Raw genomic sequence first — 21,115 nt, forward strand, 5'->3', positions numbered from 1 at the left:
ATAAGATGTAAAAACTAATTAAACTATAACATGGGAAGCCAGCCTGGTGTCCCCATACACTATGGTCAGGTTAGAAATCCCCTGGTCAGTGATCAAGTTCATTTTTGGTGGCTGCTGTCTGAGGGAGCACTGAACCACCCAGCGAGCTGCTGAGGGGACCTCGGCCTCCCTGCGTGTTCGCGGTGGTGTTGATGTGTGGGAGAACGTGCAATGGTGCCAAAACAGCGCTTCACAGGGACCTTTCCTGGAGCAGCCAGACCTGGGTTTCATGCAAGGCTGTGGCTGAGTCATGGAGCTAATGGTATAATTGGAAAACACAAGCTTGGTACACCCACAGACAGCTAATATGAAGAACAATTATTCCTGATGTGCGGTAGCAAATGTTAAAGCAGAATCTGCTAGCAGAGCGCGATCCCAAGGTTTCTTCTGAAAACAACAGAATGAATGGTTTGGGTTGTTGCCGTTCTCCACCCCACCCCTTTCCTTTTTAAGCACAAGGAGAAATGTTCTTTCACGTGAGATAGATGAATAGCATGATAGGATGCCTTAATTCTGATTTCAACAAGAATGCTTAGCTCAACAATAAGCGCAGCACACGTACTGACTCTTTCAGCCAAGCTCACCTCTGGTGAGCTCATTCCTTAAGTTTCAGTCAAACGCCTCAAAATTCTAATTAAAATTTAGGAGAAACCAAAGAAGTCACCCATAAAGACATAGTGAATCTGGTGTTCACAACGCAACTCACTCCAGTACCAGTTCAGAAGTAAAGAAAGGAACCAGTTGTAGCTGGGTACCTTTAGTCTAATTACATAAGCAGAGAATGATCATGAAGATCCACGCTAGGAGGTTCAGCAACTACTGCATAAAAACTCCTCGAAACAGGCTCACTTCTTAGACATTAAATCTGAAGAAAACGCACACAGATGGGTGGAGAGGTGACGGTTCCCCAGGGCTGCGGGGGGAAGCCGAGTTTGGACGCGTTTGCTGCGGGTTTGTGCTGGGCTGTGCTCCCCGCGTCACGCGTGGCCGTGCGGGGACAGCTGCTGCGCGGTTTCCTATCGTGGGTGTCAACACGCGCGCCTTTTCGGTGTGTCCATCCGTTTTCCACCGTGACCTGTAAGCCAAGGGTGCCCTGCGGGTGCAGGCGAGGGGCAGCGCCCACGCAGGATTCACGGAGCTGCGGGTGCCACGGAGAGGTGCAGCTGCTTTAGGTGCTTTCATTCCTACACGCAAAATCGAGGAAATGAGCCCTTATTTTCTATAAAGTATTCTTAAAAACTAGAGGTACAGCTGACCTTAAGTGCAATAATTATTTGATACTTAGCATAGTGCGAGGCATAAAATGTTTTCCCTTAACAAGTGTCAGCAAATGTTAAAATATCACCATTAAACCCAGAAGTACAGGATTTTATCACCCATCCAGTCTGTGCTTCCCAATGGAGAAAAGAACAAAACACACACAGCAAACCAACCAAACCCCAAACCAAACAAAACCCCCGCCCAACAGACTTTAGAACGGACTCTGTCTCGCAAGTGGAAATAAAACGCAAATAACAAATCCCATGGCGTGCGCTGCGGGGCTGAGCCTCCCGCCCTCCTCCACCGCGGCAGGACGGGCCGGGCCCCGGCTCGGCGGACAGAAGACCCGCAGTTCGGCCCCGCCCCGCAGCGGGACGGGGGGGCCGGGCGGGGCCGCCCCCTCCTCCCGGCAGCCCCGGGGCCGCCGGTGCGCCCGCTGCTGTCCCCGGCCAGGAGCGCTTCCGGCCGCATCTGGCGGGGCGGGCCGCGCTTCCGGCAGGACGAGGGGACGTGGCGCCATGGCCGCCCGGCTGCTCCTGCGGGCGCCGCGCTGGCTGCTGCCCGCCACCGGGACCGGGACCGGGATCGGGATCGGGCGGGCGGGGGTAGTCACCGCGCCGCCCCGACAGAAGAAGCGGTGGCTCCGCGCGTACCTGGAGCAGCAGCGGCTGCAGGAGCCGCCCCGGCGGCGGTGAGGGGCGGCCCGGCGGTGGAGGGGGCGGCGGGCGGTGCCGTGGGCTGAGGAGCGGGGAGAGCGGAGCGATCTGGCTCGGCTCGGCGCGGGCTGCTCGGGCTCCGCGGGGCCCGGCGGGGCGGGGGAAGGGAGCCCGTGTGGCAGCAGCGCCGGTGCACAGCGGGTCCGGCACTCACAGCCAGCCCGGTCTGCGGTTGCGGGTCCGGCACTCACAGCCAGCCCGGTCTGCGGTTGCGGGTCCGGCACTCACAACCAGCTCGGTCTGCGGTTGCGGGTCCGGCACTCACAACCAGCTCGGTCTGCGGTTGCGGGTCCGGCACTCACAACCAGCTCGGTCTGCAGTTGCGGGTCCGGCACTCACAGCCAGCTCGGTCTGCGGTTGCGGGTCCGGCACTCACAGCCAGCTCGGTCTGCGGTTGTGGGTCCGGCACTCACAGCCAGCTGGGTCTGCGGTTGCGGGTCCGGCATTCACAGCCAGCTCGGTCTGTGGTTGCGGGTCCGGCATTCACAGCCAGCTCGGTCTGTGGTTGCGGGTCCGGCATTCACAGCCAGCTCGGTCTGCAGTTGCGGGTCCGGCACTCACAACCAGCTCGGTCTGCGGTTGCGGGTCCGGCACTCACAACCAGCTCGGTCTGCGGTTGCGGGTCCGGCACTCACAACCAGCTCGGTTTGCGGTTGCGGGTCTGGCATTCACAACCAGCTCAGTTTGCGGTTCTCCGGGCAGTGCAGCTCACTCCCTGTTCTCTTTCTGAGTTTGTTTTATTCCCGTGTGTGCAGCTCGGAGAAGCCCAACTGGGATTACCACGCAGAGATCCAGGCGTTTTGCCACCGGCTGCAGGAGAGTTTCTCTTTGGATCTTCTCAAGACTGCGTTTGTTAATCGCTGTTACATCGAAAGCGAAGAGGCCAGACGCCGGGAGCTCGGGCTGGACAACGAAACGGTTGCTCTTAATCTACAAGACAACAGCAAACTCGCTGAACAAGGGATGTCTTTTTCGCGTTCTTACCTGACGCAGTGTTTTGAAGGAGCATACCCGGATTTACCTGCAAAAGGGATAGAAGCACTTGTTGGTTTTCTTACCAGTCAGGAACTTGTTTCTTATGTGGCTCAAAACCTGTCTATACAGGACCTGACGCTTTGCAAAGAGTTTCCCGTCCCACCAGCTGTGCTACAGAGGACGTTCTTTGCTGTAATAGGAGCCTTACTCGATAGCAGCGGGCCTGAGAAAACAGGGATCTTTGTCAGGGTAGGTTGTTACTTGTGACGTATTTTTGCATTGACAACAATAAGTTCTAGGGGTCTCAGTTGGAAGTTACAGAAAAAAAGGCAAAAATTAAATATTGTCTTGTACCTTGATATCCAGAGAGGTTGGCAGAAGTTCGGCAGTACCTGTCCAAATACAATTTAGCAATGGAATCAGTTAGTTGGGTGGGCTTTTTTTGTTTGTTTTGGTTGGTTTGCTGTGTGTTTTTTGTTCTTTTTTCCATTGGGAAGCACAGACTGGATGGGTGGATAAAATCCTGTACTTCTGGGGTTTAATGGTGATATTTTAACATTTGCTGACACTTGTTAAGGGAAAACATTTTATGCCTTGCACTATACTAAGTATCAAATAATTACCTTATTCCACTTAAGGTCAGCTGTACCTCCAGTTTTTAAGAATACTTTGTAGAAAATAAGGGCTAATTTCCTCGATTTTGCATGTAGGAATGAAAGCACCTAAACATATTTCATGCAAAAACGTTCAGTTAAAATGCAGCATAATAAAGTAGTCTTATTGTCTTTCAGTCATCCCTTTTCACTCATTTCTGGTTTTGCAATAGAGAAATGTTTGCTAAAATCTCATTTTGGGTACCTGACTGTTGAAAGGTAAGAGCAAGTAGCAGTCAGTGGGCAAGAGGGCGATCCAAACAGGTGCAAGTCCTGTGTGTCTGCACGTTCTCTTTGGCCTGTCTGCAGCACCCTGCTGCTGCGCCTCAGCGCCTGGCTCACATTGTGGACAAGCAGCGCTGAGTTGCTCCCCCGGTGCTCGGGCGCTGTTCTGTGCTCTCGCTGCAGCAGTGGCTGCTTTCATCGTTTCATCGTTAATTTCCGCAATTTACTGTCAACTGTGTTAATGCCTCCTCATACTGTGCATTTATTAGGAGGCACCAGAAGCTTTGTTCACTTCCTCATTAATTGCGACTTCTAAATATCTTTTGTTTAGGATTTCTTCATCCCCCAGCTGATTGGAAAAGACCTGTTTGAGATCTGGGAAGTTGTAAATCCTATGGGCTTACTAGTGGAAGAACTGACCAAGAGGAACATCTCATCTCCAGAACCAAGAATTACCAGACAGCTGGGAGTCAACACAGTTCTGCCATTGTACTTTGTCGGGTTGTACTGGTTAGTACAATATTAATTTAAAGTGAAATGAGTTTAAGCTGAGGGAGGAGGGGAGATGATCTTTTACTATTCTACTTGTGCTCTTTGGTCAAGTTATTACGGAAAAGACACCTTGCAGTGACTTCCATATAAAATCAGCTGTTTAGCGTTGACAATAGCTTGCTGTAATGATGCATGAAAAGACTGACTAAAGGGCTTCAAAGTCTAAATCGGGCACGTGAGAGTCTGGGTCTATGTTCTGGGTGACCTGGCGTAGGAACTTTGTGAACAACATCACTGGATGGCTCTGAAGGGACCACCAGTGTATCCAGGTTTAGGGATGGGTAGAGACACAGACATCAAGGGAGGTGGGATTGAAGAGAGAATTAGTTTCTATTCCAGAGAAGCATTTTAGTTTTGAAGTTATGGGCACTGTAAACTGGCAAGAGGAGTGTTGTTGTGCAGGCGAGACTTTGTCCCTGCTGAGCTTGTGTCAGGCATTGTCAGTGCCTGCCCTGGTCTCTGGCCCCGGGGTAACTTTGCTCCTCTGGAGGAGAACAGGACCTCCTTCCACCAAAACCCGCATCACTGATGCTTTGCTAAATGAGCTGCAAATAAACATCTGGGAAGATTGCCTTGACTTGTTCTGGATTATCATGCTTTGGTTTGTGTGCCTTTTAAGATTTATTATCTTATAGAAAAGAAAGGAACCTTGATTATTTTTTCTTCTGGAATCCATGGTTTCTCTTCATGAACTGTTCCTGTTCAGTGCCCATGGATGCTGGTTAACCAGAGCTGAGTACATACTTCATAACAGAGATTTCTCTGTGAATCCCTTTGAAGAAGTTTTAAAACGCTTTCTTACCAGGTGGAGAAAAGACAGAAGGTTTTCACTTCTTTGTTTAAGCTAAACAGAGTAACAAATTTGCATATTTTTAATAGGGCTAACAAAGTGAACGCTGTGAAGAATCAGTGATATGTTAGAAATCTAAATGAGCAGAGCAGCGTTCTTCCAGGAGATGATTTGAGTTTCCATTGTTGAACAAACAGTCACTTGTCTTTGCAGGAAACACTGACGGAAATATTTACACTTGTGTGTATATAGAAATTACCTTCGGTATTCACAGACATTGGAGAAAGAAAAAAACCAATCAAGTAGCCCTTATTGACGATATGCAGTGGTGCTCAGGATTTCTGATGAAAATGTTTTGTGTTTTTCCCAAGTGATAAGAAGATTGTAGCTGAAGGTCCTGGTGAAACGCTGCTCGCTGCAGAGGAGGAAGCCGCTCGCGTGGCGCTGCGGAAGCTCTATGGGTATACGGAGAACAGGAGACCTTGGGAGTACTCAAGACCCAAACAGGGCCTGGCGGCTGAGAAGGCTATCAGCAGTAACTAGATCATAAAAGACATTTCGGGTTTCTCCTAAGGATTAGTGGCTTCCATACTGAAGATAGATGTATTTAGGAAAGCAAAATTCAGTTTGGTTTTCTGATCTTAAGTGCTTGAAATTTTAAAATCAAATATGGTATTGAAATAAAGTGTTTTCCTTTTGCACAATGTTTAATATTTGCTCATTTTCCTAATCATGACAAAAGTACACATTTTCTGAGTTCTTGTCTTTTGGTTGGGGAGTTTTTCCATACAACACACAAGACTGTTTTTAGTGATGTTTAATAGTGAGTGACAAAGTCTCAGCGTGTAGTTAAAGGTTTCCTAAGGGCTTCCTTGGGGATTGTTTTGAGGGTATTGTTAATGAGTTAAATTACGTGTGCAACATCGGTCCTTGGATTGCATCTGCATTCTTTTGTCCTTGACCTTGTACAAACGTAAAGGTGATGTCAATTGTATTGATGCTGTTTGAGGTCCAATTTAAAAAAATAAGTGCAAATGGCACTTTTGAGGTCTCGCTTCTTGCATGCAGACTTTATTTACCATGCACATTGGTTTCTGTTGTTGGAGCACACTCTGAAACAGGGTGTATTTTTAATTTTAAAGGGTCATGAAGGCCTGAACCATCCAAGGCCATTGTTTGATGCTAAGCTACAGCCTTATAACCCTAACCCTACCCCAACCCTAATGACCCTAACCATAACAACCCTAACCAGAGAAACCCTGACCCTAACTCTAAAAATGCTCACCCTATCCCTAAAAACCTTAACCTTAAATCTTACCCTATCCCTAAGCCTAACCCTATCCCAAATCCTAACCTTAACCCTAAAAACCCTAACATGTAGCCCCTAGGCCCTACCCGTAAACCCTAACCCTAAAAACCCTATCCCTAACACTAATCCTAACCCCTATCCCTAACCCTATGCTAACCCTATCCTAACCCTAGACCCTAACCCTGTCCAGCCTTATGTGACTAAATCATTTGGTTCAGTGAAATCAGTGTTGCTTTTGTTTGCACTGTCTGTGGCTGTTCGAATGTGACTCCAAGTAAATGAGAAGTCACTCAGGAGTAACTCGGGTACCTGCACGGTTTCCTGTTAAATGTGCACCAGAACGCAGAGGCACGAGGGCTGTGACTCTTCCGGAGTTGTTTCCTTGAAAATTGAGTGAGTCTATTACAAGCTGGGACTGAGACCTTAAAGGAAGGAAAGGAAAAGCTGAATGGAGTGGCTAAACAAGTGTTTCCTGCTTTGTCCTGTAGTGACCACCACTTTTAATAAGGCAACGGGTCAATGTGTCTTCCCTGTGCACAAAACAGTGAAATCTTCCCTCTCGTTCGAGGTTACATGTGTGAGAGCTCAAATGTAAGAAGGAGAGTAGAAAGATCAGACTAGCATAAAATACACATAAAATTCCAGCTAGTTAATCTGTTATATAAGCAAAACCAATAAGGTCACTGTATTCCAGGGGAATAACAGCAAAAGCTGAAAAGAAGATAGAAATGACTCGTGCTATTTTTAGTTTCCACATGAGGTATTTCTCTTACCTTTACCTACTTTAAAAGGACAATAGCAAAGGTGGGTTTTTTACATCCAAAGTGTGATTTCCCTACTGTTTTTTATATACACAGTTACCTGTTATACATAGGTATACATAGGTATACATAGGTATACATAGTTATATACATAGTTACCTGTTTTGAGAGAGAAATAAGCAGTTTGGTGGCAGTTTACCTTAAAATAAGATCTGCTTACTATGGTGCTGCAGTTTGGAATATGGGCTTAAGTCCTAGGAGATGTAGATACTGAATAGTGTGCTGGGGAATAAAAATGAGCAATGCAAGATAAATCAATGTATTTTGTAGTACATGTATGGAATACCTGGAGCTCAAATGGAAAGACAGTTTAGAAACACGGAAAGGACTGGGTTTTGTAGAGGTGTGAGTGAAAAGGTAGTTTTTATAAGAAAATATGTCCTATTTTCAAGCTTCCAAATGTCAGGCATTTTATATGGTATTGGTGCTTTAATTTCTGACTCTCTGAGATATATTCAAGGTTTTACCGTTGTAGTAGCGGGATCATTTACACACTTCAGAATAATAACTTCCCCCCTAAATCAGTAGCTGTAAACGTGTCTAAGGGGCATTAAAGATGGGTTAGGTTTACAGAAATCAGTGTCTACGAAGTCTGGTGAAAATGGCAGCTTTTCTTTTACTGGAAACATTCACGACATTCCACGGTAGTTCTGTTGTCTGACAAGTTCTTTGTGCGCTGGTCCTGCCCCAGGTGCTGGGTACAGGTGCATTTACAACTCCCAGTGGTTGTTCCTTTCTTACCTTACATTTCATTTGTCTTTCAGAGAAGGGCACAGGTCCAGCAGCATGTCAATAATCGACTGACAGACAGGAATCAGGACAATTTATTCTTGCAACACATTGAACAGCTCATTGATTATCATGATATTTGTAAACTCACTTAACAGTAGAGCAGTTCTTTAGCATGTATGGAATTTTGGCATAGGTTAACATCTCAAGAATGAACTTTGCTTACGTTCTTCTGTCTGCTACCTTTTAACCTTATCTGACACAGGTATTTCGGTTACTGTATTTGTGTTTATCCTTCCTTTAACGCACTCAAACCTTACCTCAAAATCCAGATTTTTTTTTAAAGTGAAAATTATAATTGGCAAACCAGAACACAAATAACAATATTTCTGCACTAGCTTAAGATGCGTGTGTACTAACAGCTGCATTTTTACAAAAGTACAGTAGTATATGCTAACCCTTTCTTAGATTTCTTTCTTGGTCTTTGTGCTAATTCTCATAAGTATGCTAACATACTTGGACAGATATAAGTCAAATTATGAAATAAATGGTTGTCTAGTAGTTAATGTATTAAAAGCAATGGCAGTTTTGCTATTGATTTTCATCTAGACTTCATTTTCCTCCAAATATTAAATAAACTCGATGTGAATAGTCTTGGATTGCTATGTCATCTAGATCCTTTGTCTTTTTTTTGAAAGTGTTTACAGTTTCACAGCATCACAGTATCACAGTATGTTTGGGATTGGAAGGGACCTCAAAAGATCATCTAGTCCAATCCCCCTGCTGGAGCAGGAACACCCAGGTGAGGTCGCACAGGAACATGTCCTGGTGGGTTTTGAGTGTCTCCAGAGAAGGAGACTCCACAACCCCCCTGGGCAGCCTGTTCCAGTGTCTGTCACCCTTACTGAGAAGAAGTTTTTTCTCAAATTTAAGTGGAACCTCTTGTGTTCCAGCTTGATCCCATTACCCCTTGTCCTATCATTGTTTGCCACCGAGAAGAGCCTGGCTCCATCCTCATGGCACTCACCCTTTATATATTTATAAACATTAATAAGGTCACCCCTCAGTCTACTCTTCTCCAAACTAAAGAGCCCCAGCTCCCTCAGCCTTTCCTCATAAGGGAGGTGCTCCACTCCCTTCATCATCTTTGTTGCCCTACGCTGGACCCTCTCCAGCAGTTCCCTGCCCTTCTGGAACTGAGGGGCCCAGAACTGGACACAATATTCCAGATGTGGTCTCACCAGGGCAGAGTAGAGGGGAAGGAGAACCTCTCTTGATCTACTGACCACCCCCCTTCTAATACATCCCAGGATGCCATTGGCCTTCCTGGCCCCAAGGGCCCAGTGCTGGCTCATGGTCATCCTGTTGTCCACCAGGACCCCCAGGTCCCTTTCCCCTACACTGCTCTCTAATATGTAATTTCCCAACCTATACTGGAATCTGGACCTTATTTTGAAAAAGGTAAGAGAAGTTCTACTGTATTGCTCCCAGCTAAGTGGAGAAAAGCTTTCATGGGCTTTCCTGCACTTTTATGAAGTGACTTCTGTTCTCGGTGGGTCCTTTGCTCCCGTGTCTTGAGCTGTTCAGTAATATGACTGAACGCTCGCTATTATGTCCTTCCTTTCAATTGCGGCTTCTTCTGGTTACAATAACCAGATGTTTTGGTGTAATTTTCTCTTAGAAAAAAGTCCAGGAATAATTCGTGTGTTAATTGTTTCTGTCACTTAAAGGCAGGAAATTAAAATACAATCACTTTACAGTTATCTCCGTGTTTAATCAGTTTGAACTCGTCAGTGAGAAGTTGAAGCTTTTATTGAAATTTCTTATACCAAGCTCTTGGTTTTTTATGATAAATCAAAAATTTAAATAAGGTGCTCTGGTGTTATGTTGCTATAAAAAGCCATGAAGAATTCAAAACATCAAAAGCTATGTTTTCATTCTGTTTTGCAGGACGGGGAGAGGGATGCTGCAGTACAGACACATTAGAAGAGCCCTACTTTTTCCTGTCCTTTACTGGGTGCTGTGGTAAACTTTAAACAGCCTCTAAACTACCTGGTTTCTCTTACATCTGAGCTTTGAACTTGAAATATTAAGAAATGCATTTAATGTAGAGAAGCAAACATCTAAGGACAGATTGGTTTTATCTTTTCAAATTGATTTCACTGATCAAATGGCTCTAGTTTTGTTTGTTTTCCATTCCAGCTTGTCTATGAAACGGTTGATACATAGGGAAGACAAAGTGGCCACCAGCCGGTCAGTAAATAGGCCCTGAGTGTGAAGTTGCGCAGTGGAAACACAGCTGATCCTTGTGACAGAATGGGAGCGCTGAAGGCTGTTGGTGACTCCTCAAACCCCGGGCACGCTGCAGTGCAGCTCTTCGTGGTGCTCCTGAAGACTGGGGCTGCTCTGCTTTGGAAAAAGAGCGGCTCTAGGTACACGGGATCAGCCCTTCCTGGGTTTGTGTAGTAAGTATAACGTTTCGGCTAGTCTGTGCCAGTCAAGCTTGTCACTAGGCGCTTCAACTTCTAGTTTGACGTGCAAATTTATTAGCTGAATTACTACTGTATGACTGTCGGGGACCTCCTGGATCACCAAGACAATCCATTGCCACCACAGCTGTGTCTTACGAACCTTTTCCTAGGCAGACTTGGCTCCATTTTAGATGTGTTAGATCTTTTGCTCCTGTTGCTCCAGCTGGGGACAACTATAGAACCTCACTGATCTGATATGGAAGCTGAAAATTGCACCTTAGCTCTGGAAGCATTCATTGCCAGTTGTGCTCACATGTTCCTATACCAATGGTTTTTAGCAGAAGAAATCTTGGTTTTATTGACATTGGGAGAACTTTGCATTTAATTCCAGTGAGATGCAATTTTCATCAAGTTTTGAATGTGCTTGAGAGTTCCCCTTTATAGGGCATCTCATTTAGCTCTGCACTCCTATGTTTTCCCCTTTTAGACTGGGATCCAGCAACATTTATTTTTGCAACCTGAGTAATATATGTTAGATTAATCATTACCTGACATTTGTAGTTTACTACTCTGTCCTGAAGGCATGATTTTGGTTTACAGTACTTAATTTTGATACTTTATATTGGCAACCAAAATGAATCACATCAGTAGGTGTGTTTATTAAAACTCGGTATTCTCAGTAGTTATTCAAATGATTTGATCAATTTTTGTGTGGCGTTTCTAACTCTTAAAAACAAGCATACTTGCAAATAAAAAAAAGTCCTGAAAAAATGTTTCGATAACCAACTTCAAAGAAACTTTCAAACACTATTTAATGCAAGTTTCAGTAGAGAGTGACAATAGTCACGTATAATCTTTCACTTCTGGCAATAGATTCTATAGTTTCAGCCCCACTGCCACGTAGAGCTGACACTTGTGTGGGGACGTGTCTAGATTTGTGATTAATATCTCTGAGGTGATGCAGGGGATATTACCAGATCAAACAAATAATTAAGCCTACTTGAATGAAAAACTATTACATGTTCCTGGAGCCTGAAGGAAGCGCACTAGGAACACCACCATCCTACGTTAGACCTGGACCTATGAGAGAAAATTCAGAATAGCTGGAGTTCAAAGATACCATTTTCCAATCTGTTCTTGTGGAGTATCTCCTTTGTGGAGGCAGCCCTGTGTAGTTAAGAAAATACTAATGAAATGGAGAAAGTCTTACGGAATTAGTCATGCAAGAGCAGAGGATGAATTGGGGAGGGGAGGCGGGGGAAGCAATCCCACCACTGGAGGGCAAAGTTCTGGCTAAAAGTTCTGGCTTAGTCCAATAAAGAAATTTGGTTACTTTAATGCTAATTTAAATACAAAGACACAGGAGGCACAGCTTTATCCTCTACGTTATTGGCAAAAATATCAATGCTTAGAACCATAACCTGTAGAAATAATTCCAATGTGAGAGAATGTTTAAGGAGGAAGAGTTCAGAAAATGGCTTCATTTGCTGAATGCTGATGAAAATCATTCTTTTTAATTTCAAATGACAGGAGCTGAAAATGTCTACAAAAGAGCTTCTTTTTTTTTTATAGTCCATCAGAAAAAGAATGGTTGTCTAATCTAAAAGCGTGTGACTGAAGGTTGTTTGTTCCATTACACAGAGTTCCTTCATCAAGTAGTGACTGTGGCAATGAGCTTTGTAGAACTACTTTTATAAATTTGACTGGGCTTTCATCGCAAAGGGGCTAATGGTTTTAGATTGGAGTGATTCACCTATCATTTTCTGTTTATAGCATCAGAGTACAGCTCAGTTCTGCTTTGACGTTTCTTTTGCAGTAGAAGTATATGTTAAGTATTACATTTCTCTCTCAGGTATCACGTGGTGCTCTTTCAGCGTGCTTTCAGTCAGGCAGGCATGTTCTACAACCTGTATCTGCCAGGCAACGTAAGAGCCCTTTGGGAAAGAATAAAACCAGAGAGAAAGACAACATTCATATCATCATTTGGCAGATGGCCACGTGGCAATTCTGGCAATTCATTATTGCTCCTATTGCTGCTTTTATTACTTCAGGATGAACCTACCCTAGATGCACGTACCCATATCGTTCCACTTCCAGGCCCTTGGCCTGTTTGTCTCGCAGCCGCTGGGAAGCTGCACTGACGCCCCGTGTCCTGTGACTCCAGGCACGATGGCGGAGGGCGGTGTGTGATCATTTCTTTGATTCGGCGCATGTGTTGCACGAACAGCAGGCAGGCTGCAGAAGTTCTCAGAAATCTAGACCAGCAGCAGACCTGTTGGTTGTTCCCAGGTTTCAGAGGTACGTAATTTATTTCATCGTTTATTTCTTTGACAGAATCCTCTTGAATTTGTCAGTTGTTAATTGGTTATTTCAACTGCCTACTGTGAGCTTGGCTTAAGATCAAGTGTTTAGGACACGATTGTGGATCAGATTGAATTTGGTTGATCTCATTGCCTCATGAGAGATAGAAACAAGCAATTTAAAAATAACAAGTTTGAACTTTTTTTTTCTTTAATATAGTCATAATTTCCTAGTAACCAGAACTGTCAGAGACTACATTAAAAAAATATAAATAAAGTATGATAAAAGGTAGACTAAGCTTTAAAATTTTCCTCTAGAGAAATTTCCCCCAGCTGCAGAAGGGATTTGCTGTTAGCAACAGAATCCACTGCTGGATTGTCTGACTTTTATCAGATTCTTTTTGAAATCTGCAATGCTTTTCATGCTTCAACGTAATTTCCATTTTTGAAGGATAACAATACATCTTCTTTATGTTTGTCTTGACAAACACTTATTGTGATTTCGTTGTAAAAGGGGTGAAAGTGGCTGTAGGGAAGACCGAGGGCAATTGTGGCCACTGCCTGGCAGCGCTGAGAGGCTTCCGCATGGAAAAAGCCACAGGGTGCTTCAGAGCAAAGCCAGGATTCTGCTCAGCACTCTGCAAATGCACTGACTGTTAGGTGCTCTCTTTATAATGAGGGTAAAATAGAATTAACACCTTTGGCAGCTGGGTTTGTCCTGTGATCTCTATCAATGACGGAAAGAGCAGGAGTGTAAAACAAGTGTGCCCTGGCAAATGGCTAGGTCAGTAACAACAGAAACTTCTCATTATTTTACTATGAAACTTTTCTCTGTTAATCTTTGCTTTTCTTAAATTGTCTTATTTTTGAATGATTACACTTGTAACCCTAACTCTGAATTAGCGAAGCTGAGGTCCAGGCCCTGCACCCAGAGCCAACTGCACTGAGCAGCAGCTGTTCGCTAATCAGCACAGCTGGACACACACCTCCCGTATCTGCTGCCTGCATGTGCCCGCCTGGCTGCTGCACAGTTATCTGAGTGCACAACGGTATGTACAGGGAGGGGAAAATGAGCTGAAGGGTAGTTCTGCCATCAGAGCAATATTTGTAGGCTGGCTAGGAACACATTGAACCTGAAAAACTGGAAAGCTGGACCTTAAGGAGTAAAGTACTTAAGTCTGAAACAACCCCACACAGAGGAGCAGGATGCAAAACCCCCTATGTACTCCTAAAGTGGTTCCTGATAATTTAGGAAAGTCAGGGTAGACTTAAAGAGCTCTAAGCAAATTATACTAATAGTGTCACAAATTATAACAATTACAAAATATTTGATTAAAAGTCCGAAGTTGTAAGAAATACTAGGCTTACCTAATGCTTCTGAAAACACTTGTTTCCATATTTGTGATGATTTATTAACTGTCAGGTTCCTTTTCCCTGCCAATTTCCCTCATCCATGGTACTGGGGAGGAACTGTGTTTAAAAGTCTCTTGCCCATTGGGGGTTGCATTTCTCAGATTCCTGTGTTTATGTCAGTAAAATACTGACCTTTAACAACTAGTGTATTGCTCTGAGTGGATATTATCCCAAACTTTTCATTCACTTTGCTGTTTGAGTATTTATTTATTCCCTTCCATTAACTCCCTGGTCCACAAACCAAATTAAAAAACCAAACCCAAACAAGGTTTTGTCCTAATCGTGCTGCAACAAGGTTCTGAACACTTTCTCTTTTCCAGTTGCCCTAACACAGTATGTGGAATATTACGATACACACCATGCCTTAATTTGTTTCTGGTTTGAGTTTTTTGGGGTGGTTTGGTTGGTTGGTTGTTGGGATTTCTTTAGCTTTTCCTAAAAAAAAAAAAGACATTAGCAGTAAATATTAAATATTCCTATCATGTAATGAAAAAAGACGCTTCTCGATGTCAAGTCATTTTGGTTAAATCACATGGTAATAAGCTGTGGCTCGCAATGTTGAAAACAGTTCAGGGCAAGAAACTGCAGGTGCTCTGGCTGTGCAGCAGAATGTACAAGAGCTCGTAATATCGGGGGATTTACTTTTCTTGTTTAATTATTCTAAACAACAATTTGATGGTTTGTCCTTTTACTTCTAAACGAAATGACATAAAGTGCTAAAATGTTACTAGTTTTAGCGGTATTTTTCCCGTGTGTGGATGGAGATTAGGCTTCTCCTTCAGAAAATGTCCCTTAAGAGGATATTTGCAGGCACCAGGGATTATCCGTACCCACCGCAGCTGCACTGGCCTGGGTCACATTCTCCTGGGGATTTTTGTTTGTGGTGCATCTCATTAGTGCTCTTACTTTTAACCTGTTAATAACCATTCATTAAAGCCCTTCTCTCTCCTTCTCCTTGAATAATGGAACTGTAGTTTGGACAAGACAAATTCTCAGAGATTCATGGAAAAAAATCTCCATGACAGTATCTCAGGTTTTAAAATTACCATAATGAGAAACATTATACTAAATTTGAAGGATCAGGTGACCTTTCGTAGTTCACTTCTAAAACATTTTGTTTCAGAAATGGGGTGCCTGTAGAACTTCATTTTCCCTTATTCACATTATGTAGCTTATTTTCTTTATTCTTCTATTTGAATGTCTGACATCTGAAAGCTCTGTTTTCCAAATCTCTGTTTGATATCCTTCACCGTTGTTTTACACTGAGATACTGTTCTTTTTCATCCCACTTCATATCCAAGTGGATGTTGCCATGATTTTCAGTTACTCTGATGCTTGTTATGTTCTTTAATTTGTTCACTGCAGTGTACAAATCTCTTTGTTTATGTGGCAAGATTCAAATGCTACTACATTGCAGTCACTGATTCCCCATTTCAGTGTTTCAGATAACAGAGTGCAGGAGAGGCATTTCATGGCTTGTCTTGGCATCTTTGACTAAGCCCACTTTTTCATTCTTTACACATTCAGCTTGACTTAGAGAATGATCAAGTTTTTGGACCTGTTTTCTGTGTGTAGATTCCAGTTGTAAACACTCCTTCAGGATTACCATGAGCACTAAAAGATGCCTGCTCAGAACAATTCATTATACTCGGATGTTCCCCAAATCAGCCCCCAAGTGATGTTTATTAAAATAATTAAAATTTTAGGGAAGTCTGAAGAGGAATACGTGAATTTTGTAATGCAGAACACTGGTTGAGAATATTACTTGTGTCTGTTTTAATATTGTGTTTCCCTCAACTGAAGATGCTTGTCAAATTACCTATAATTATTTTTGCCAAATATAAGGCAGTTCTAAGACCGCACTAACTGATAGTGGTTTCCACAAATTAGACTGACTAATCAATAATTTAGATTCATTATTGTGAAGGAACAAAGGCCTCTCTTCATTCCCATGGGAGTTTTACAGTAAACAGGCAGGGAATGTTCATCATCGAGTGGAAAAGGTTCTGAAGAACTGACCTTGAAAATACACTGGGCTTTAAATACAAATCTCATTCATCAGTTCAGAAATAAGTTATGTCACATAAACTTTAATGTAAAAATTAAGTCGTTCCTGTTCAGAAAGCTGGGAGACCATTTCCTGGTTTAGTACTTTATGTAGCCAAATACTACAGAAATTGTTGGTGGGTTAGATATCTCTTTAGATTTTTGTCTCCCCTTCTCCTAATTTAGAACAAATAGCTAGACAGAGTTAAACTGTATTTCCATAACCAATGTCTGTCTTTCAGCTCTTTGTCTCCTCAGGTCATTTGTTTGCTTCCTTCTCACTTAATTCATATCTGTTCCACAACCTCTCTTTTCTACCTGTAGGCTCTAGGCTGCCTTCTGTATTGCAAACATTTCCAAGGGCACTTCCAGCAAGTGTAAAATATATGGCTTGCCAATAGTTTTTTATTGCTGTTTATATGATTGAATACAAATAGACTCCATTTTCAGTTTAAAGGGTTCCATTCTCCTCTGGCATGTTGCTTTAAAAGGATGCATGAAACAATCATTTTACCAAAAGTCTTGCAATTTGTGCAAGAATAAAGGCAATGTAAAGATGAACTTTGAGATACATTCACTGCACGTACAAGATATTCCTATGACAGATGTTTTGCCCTCACTGCAACTGTATATAGGCGTGTTCTTTCCGCTACCTAGTCTGTGATTACAAACTGGAATATGATCTTGTACACTTAAGGCATGATGGAAATTCAAGAACTGTGTCAAATAAAGGGGCAAGGTTGAAATATTGATAACCTTTCAACATCACTGACCAAACTAGAAAGCAGGAAAAGAATAATACCTCCTCAGCTATCAACATTTTTCTCTAAGATTAAAAAATGAAAAATTCCTGTGACTTTGGAACGAGTCAATCTGCTGAAATGTCCTCCCTGGATATGAAAAACTCCTGTTGAAATAGAATGGATGACACTTTGAGCTGGGACCGTCCTGGGCTAAAAAATCCTTCACCAAAAAAAAAAGATCTGTACTTCACTGAGCATGATGCCTGAAGGAACGAGGAAATCTTAAGGCAGTAAAACAATTGTAATCATAGGGAAGACAGGCTCACAAGGTCCCCTAGAAGTTCCAGTCCAGCCAGGAGAGCAGAGTGTTTAATTAGCAACTGTAAGCACAATTTAAGTAACACAGAAGTTGCTCAATCTTCTGAACATCTTTCTACAGAGATAAAATTCAATTAATTCAATTATATTTTTTTTTTAATCTTATCAATGGATACTTTTTTTTAGTTGTATGACAAGAAAATAAAAGTAGAAGATGAAGAAAAACTAAGGAGGGTATTTCCATGAGAGAGATGTTAGTAGTTTAGTTAACTTGAAAAAGTGAAGAGTGAGTGTCGCGGTTGAGACGGACAAACGACATGGACCAAATTCTTTCAAGATGAAAGTAATAGATGCCATTTATTGCTACACGTGCTTTTTTATACAATTCTGCCAGTTCATGTGTCTTTTCACTATTGGTTACAAGTTACAGCACTAACATCTCATTGGTTAATTTTTCTATCATCCATGTTATTCTTCTATCCCCTTCTCTCTCACGGGTACATCTCTCCTCTCTCCGGATACTCCTTTACTCCCATCCTTCTCAAGGGTAAATCTTAAGATCTCAAGGCTGATCTCTACTCTCATATTTTCTGTCAAGGATTCCACAGACCCGCTGCAGTTTCCCACAAGTGAGGTATATAGAATAACCAGTGCTACACGGGAGTCCGTACAGGAAATCTCACTCCTTCCCATTGAAAAACTTCAAGCGGATCCAAGTTAGCTATGAGGTAATAGATTTAACGAGTAAAAGGAACCAAATCTTTAACAACACTAACTTCAGGATGTCACTGATTCATTTTAATTCAAATTTTCCATTCAAACAATTTAGAAAAATTAATGACTGCGAGAAGCTCATCTAAAATATCATTTACTTCTTTATTAGCAGTTATCACCAAAAGCAGAGCATCAAGCTAAGACGAAAGATACTTAAGGGTTTTTTAACCACCTCTGATGTTGATTTGTTGTGTTAACTTCGGAAAGACATTCTGTGCCTTTATGGTGCTCTTCTTAAATCCTGCCTGGCTTTTTCAGATTAATAGGAATATTCTAGTTTTACTTGGCAGCAAGGAGACTGTGTCTTGCTATCGATGCGTGATCCCTGGCTCTGCACAGCTTCAATCTGTCTCACTTGGGAACTGTAAAAGCTCTCTTATCAATAAATATATAGAAGATAGGTCACAAACTGTTGAAGGAGGAGTCTAAAGAATAATTGCTTTTTCTGCCTAGGGTTTTTGGTCTTTTTGATGCTTCCCACTCTTTTGCGAGCTCTCACCCTATACCTTCAGTCTCCCCCATGTCATCCTTTAAATCTCAGACTCTCATTGTTGCTGAAAATCACATCCTACCCTACATTACTCAGAAGGAATTAGGTGTAAGTCACAGTAATAAAACATGGCATTAAAAACAAAACAAAAGAATAAAGACCACTAACTTGTGCATTACCAAAAAAAACCCCAACCAACCAAAAACCCAAGCTGACGTGACTGTGCCTTTCTCTTCGTTGTGAAGTCTGTTTCCTACGAAGAGCTGCTGTGGGTAAAGGCAGGGCTATCGATCATTTGCCTTTTCTACTGTGTTAATGTCATGGGAGTGAGTGGGAAATGCCAAAGGGAAATGTCATTTCAAATAAACACAATTTGGTTATTCCATCATATTTGTCTGACTATTTCCTGCAGCTACATTTTCTAGATTTAAATAACTGCCAAAAATCAATAATGATTTAAATTAACATTACTATGACTTTCTCTTGTTTGGATCTCTTACTAAAACATATGTATTCTTTAAGCTACTGCTTAAATAAGGCCAGGCACAGACACACTAATCTATGCTCAGTTGACTGAATCTTTGTTAGAGCACATCGGTGTACATTCCTGCCAGATAAACTTGCCATGTTCTTTCTTAGCATTTTCAGACAACCCTTCATGGACAAATATTGCAGGAGCAGTTTACCACAGATCCGATATACCTAATCCCAGGATTAATTTTGTATGCCCATCAGTAGTGAAGCAAGATGGATTTAATAGCCCATTAGTCTTTCAGCATGATCATTTTCATGTCACTTAGACTGCTGGGTTAATTGCTTTAAAATGGATATTATTGACCTCAATCCTAGTGACAAATGAAGAACGTCTTATTCATCTCTCAAATGTACATTCTTAGACTCTAGTTTCTTTCGGTCCTGACAATAAATCCCCTAGATGATGTGCTTGTATATTATAATTTATACCATATTAGCCCATATTTAAAAGCTTACTGAAGCAATATCTTTCAGATATTATTACCCATGATTGGGCTAACTTTCGGGTTCTATTTTTTTATGTAAAGAGTAATATTGCAAGCGTAGGAAATAATTGTTTTAACATTTGCTAATAAATTAATTTTAATGCTAAAAGCTGCAGCAGGTGCGCCAGGGATAAAACACTTTTGGGATAAACAGCTGGCCAGTATATTTCCAACCACAAAAGTCTGGTCATTAGGAGGAGAGAATGAAGAATAAATTTGGACAGAGAAGCTGTAGGAAAGTAAATTCAGGTCCTAGGGTAGAGAAACAGAAAAATATGTCAGGGAAAGGAAAACCAAAGACCAGAGCTGAAGAGTAAAGGTTTTATTCATGTGTTTTATTTGGGGATTTTTTTCCTTTAGTAATTTAGAGAAAACAAAGCAGAACACACACACATACAAACAAAAAACAAACAAGCCACCTGCTTTGAGAAAATTAATGCTGGCTGTGAGCAGCAAAAAAACAGTGGAAGAACAGCACAAGTTACATTATTGCTTGTGGGGAGGTGAAACGGCTGGAAGTTAATGCAGCCAGTTTCCAAACCTACATATGTCAACAGTATAACATATATTTACTCATAGGTGGTTGTATTTCTCAAGCACTGGTTCCTATGGGAAATAAGATAAAATATAGAGCAGGGGTGTCGAACTCATTTTCACTGGGTGCCACATCAGCCTCGCAGTTGCCTTCAAAGGGCTGAATGTAATTTTAGGATTGGATAAATGTAGGAGTAGTTACATTTATACACTCCTAAAATTACATTCGGCCCTCTGTAGGCAATCGTGAGGCTGATGTGGCCCCCGGTGAAAATGAGTTCGACACCCCTGATATAGATGTTCAGTTGTAGAAACCTGACATTTGGAGCAGACAAGCTCAGTGTCTCTAGAAGAATCCAAATCCCACCGAGTTTCTGGGTATTTGGAAAGGGTGTATCCTCACAACCCTCTGAAGTACCATTAGGTAGTTTCCGGGGTAAATTATCTTTCTAAGATATAACATGGAGAGGCTTGGTATTTTTAAAAAGTTACTTCTAAACTAAATCGATGTTAATAAAGGTAATTTATCTACTAGCAAAAGCCCATCTTGGTGCTGACCATGAATAACACCAGAACTGTTTCTTCGTGAAACCTGCTCCAGTGTGATGTGAAATCCATGAGGCTCCTACTGAAGGACTTAAACAGCACTAGGATTTACCCTGGGAGCTCAGTTCCACATTTAAATGTCGACGAAAACTTCAATGGCAATGGTATTGCTTTTATTAACAACTACTCATGTAAGTGCATTCCTGACACAAGCAGTTCAAGTCGGACTTTCTCCTGGGAGTTACAAACCACCTTTGACTCTCACTGAAACAAAACCCAACTCTATGTAGCAACTCTCTGCTGCAGCAGGTGGTGGGGCCAATCATTGCTCTCCAAAGGATCTTCCAGGAAAAAAACCCTTGCTTTTTAACCTTTAAATTTTCTTTTCCTAA

The 21,115-nt window shown here is 42.3% G+C and overlaps 1 protein-coding gene across 1 annotated transcript; it reads left to right on the forward strand.

The window, feature by feature from the left end:
- The first annotated feature begins 1,764 nt into the window (after nucleotides 1–1,764).
- Nucleotides 1,765–6,444, forward strand: MRPL44 (mitochondrial ribosomal protein L44). Its single transcript, XM_080349610.1, has 4 exons — nucleotides 1,765–1,990; nucleotides 2,771–3,239; nucleotides 4,200–4,378; nucleotides 5,582–6,444. Exons 1-4 carry the CDS (start codon nucleotides 1,818–1,820, stop codon nucleotides 5,751–5,753), a joined length of 993 nt encoding a protein of 330 aa, XP_080205736.1. The 5' UTR covers nucleotides 1,765–1,817; the 3' UTR covers nucleotides 5,754–6,444.
- Nucleotides 6,445–21,115: the final 14,671 nt, after the last annotated feature.

This window comes from Nesoenas mayeri (genome assembly GCF_963082525.1).
Source record: "Nesoenas mayeri genome assembly, chromosome: 9".
Lineage (NCBI taxonomy): Eukaryota > Metazoa > Chordata > Aves > Columbiformes > Columbidae > Nesoenas > Nesoenas mayeri.

Excerpts from the sequence above, each read along its gene's own strand:
- MRPL44 (XM_080349610.1), top strand. The coding sequence starts at position 1,818 with ATGGCCGCCCGGCTGCTCCTGCGGGCGCCGCGCTGGCTGCTGCCCGCC. Across the intron at positions 3,240-4,199 it reads AAACAGGGATCTTTGTCAGG|GATTTCTTCATCCCCCAGCT; the intron begins GTAGGTTGTTAC and ends TCTTTTGTTTAG. Across the intron at positions 4,379-5,581 it reads TACTTTGTCGGGTTGTACTG|TGATAAGAAGATTGTAGCTG; the intron begins GTTAGTACAATA and ends GTTTTTCCCAAG.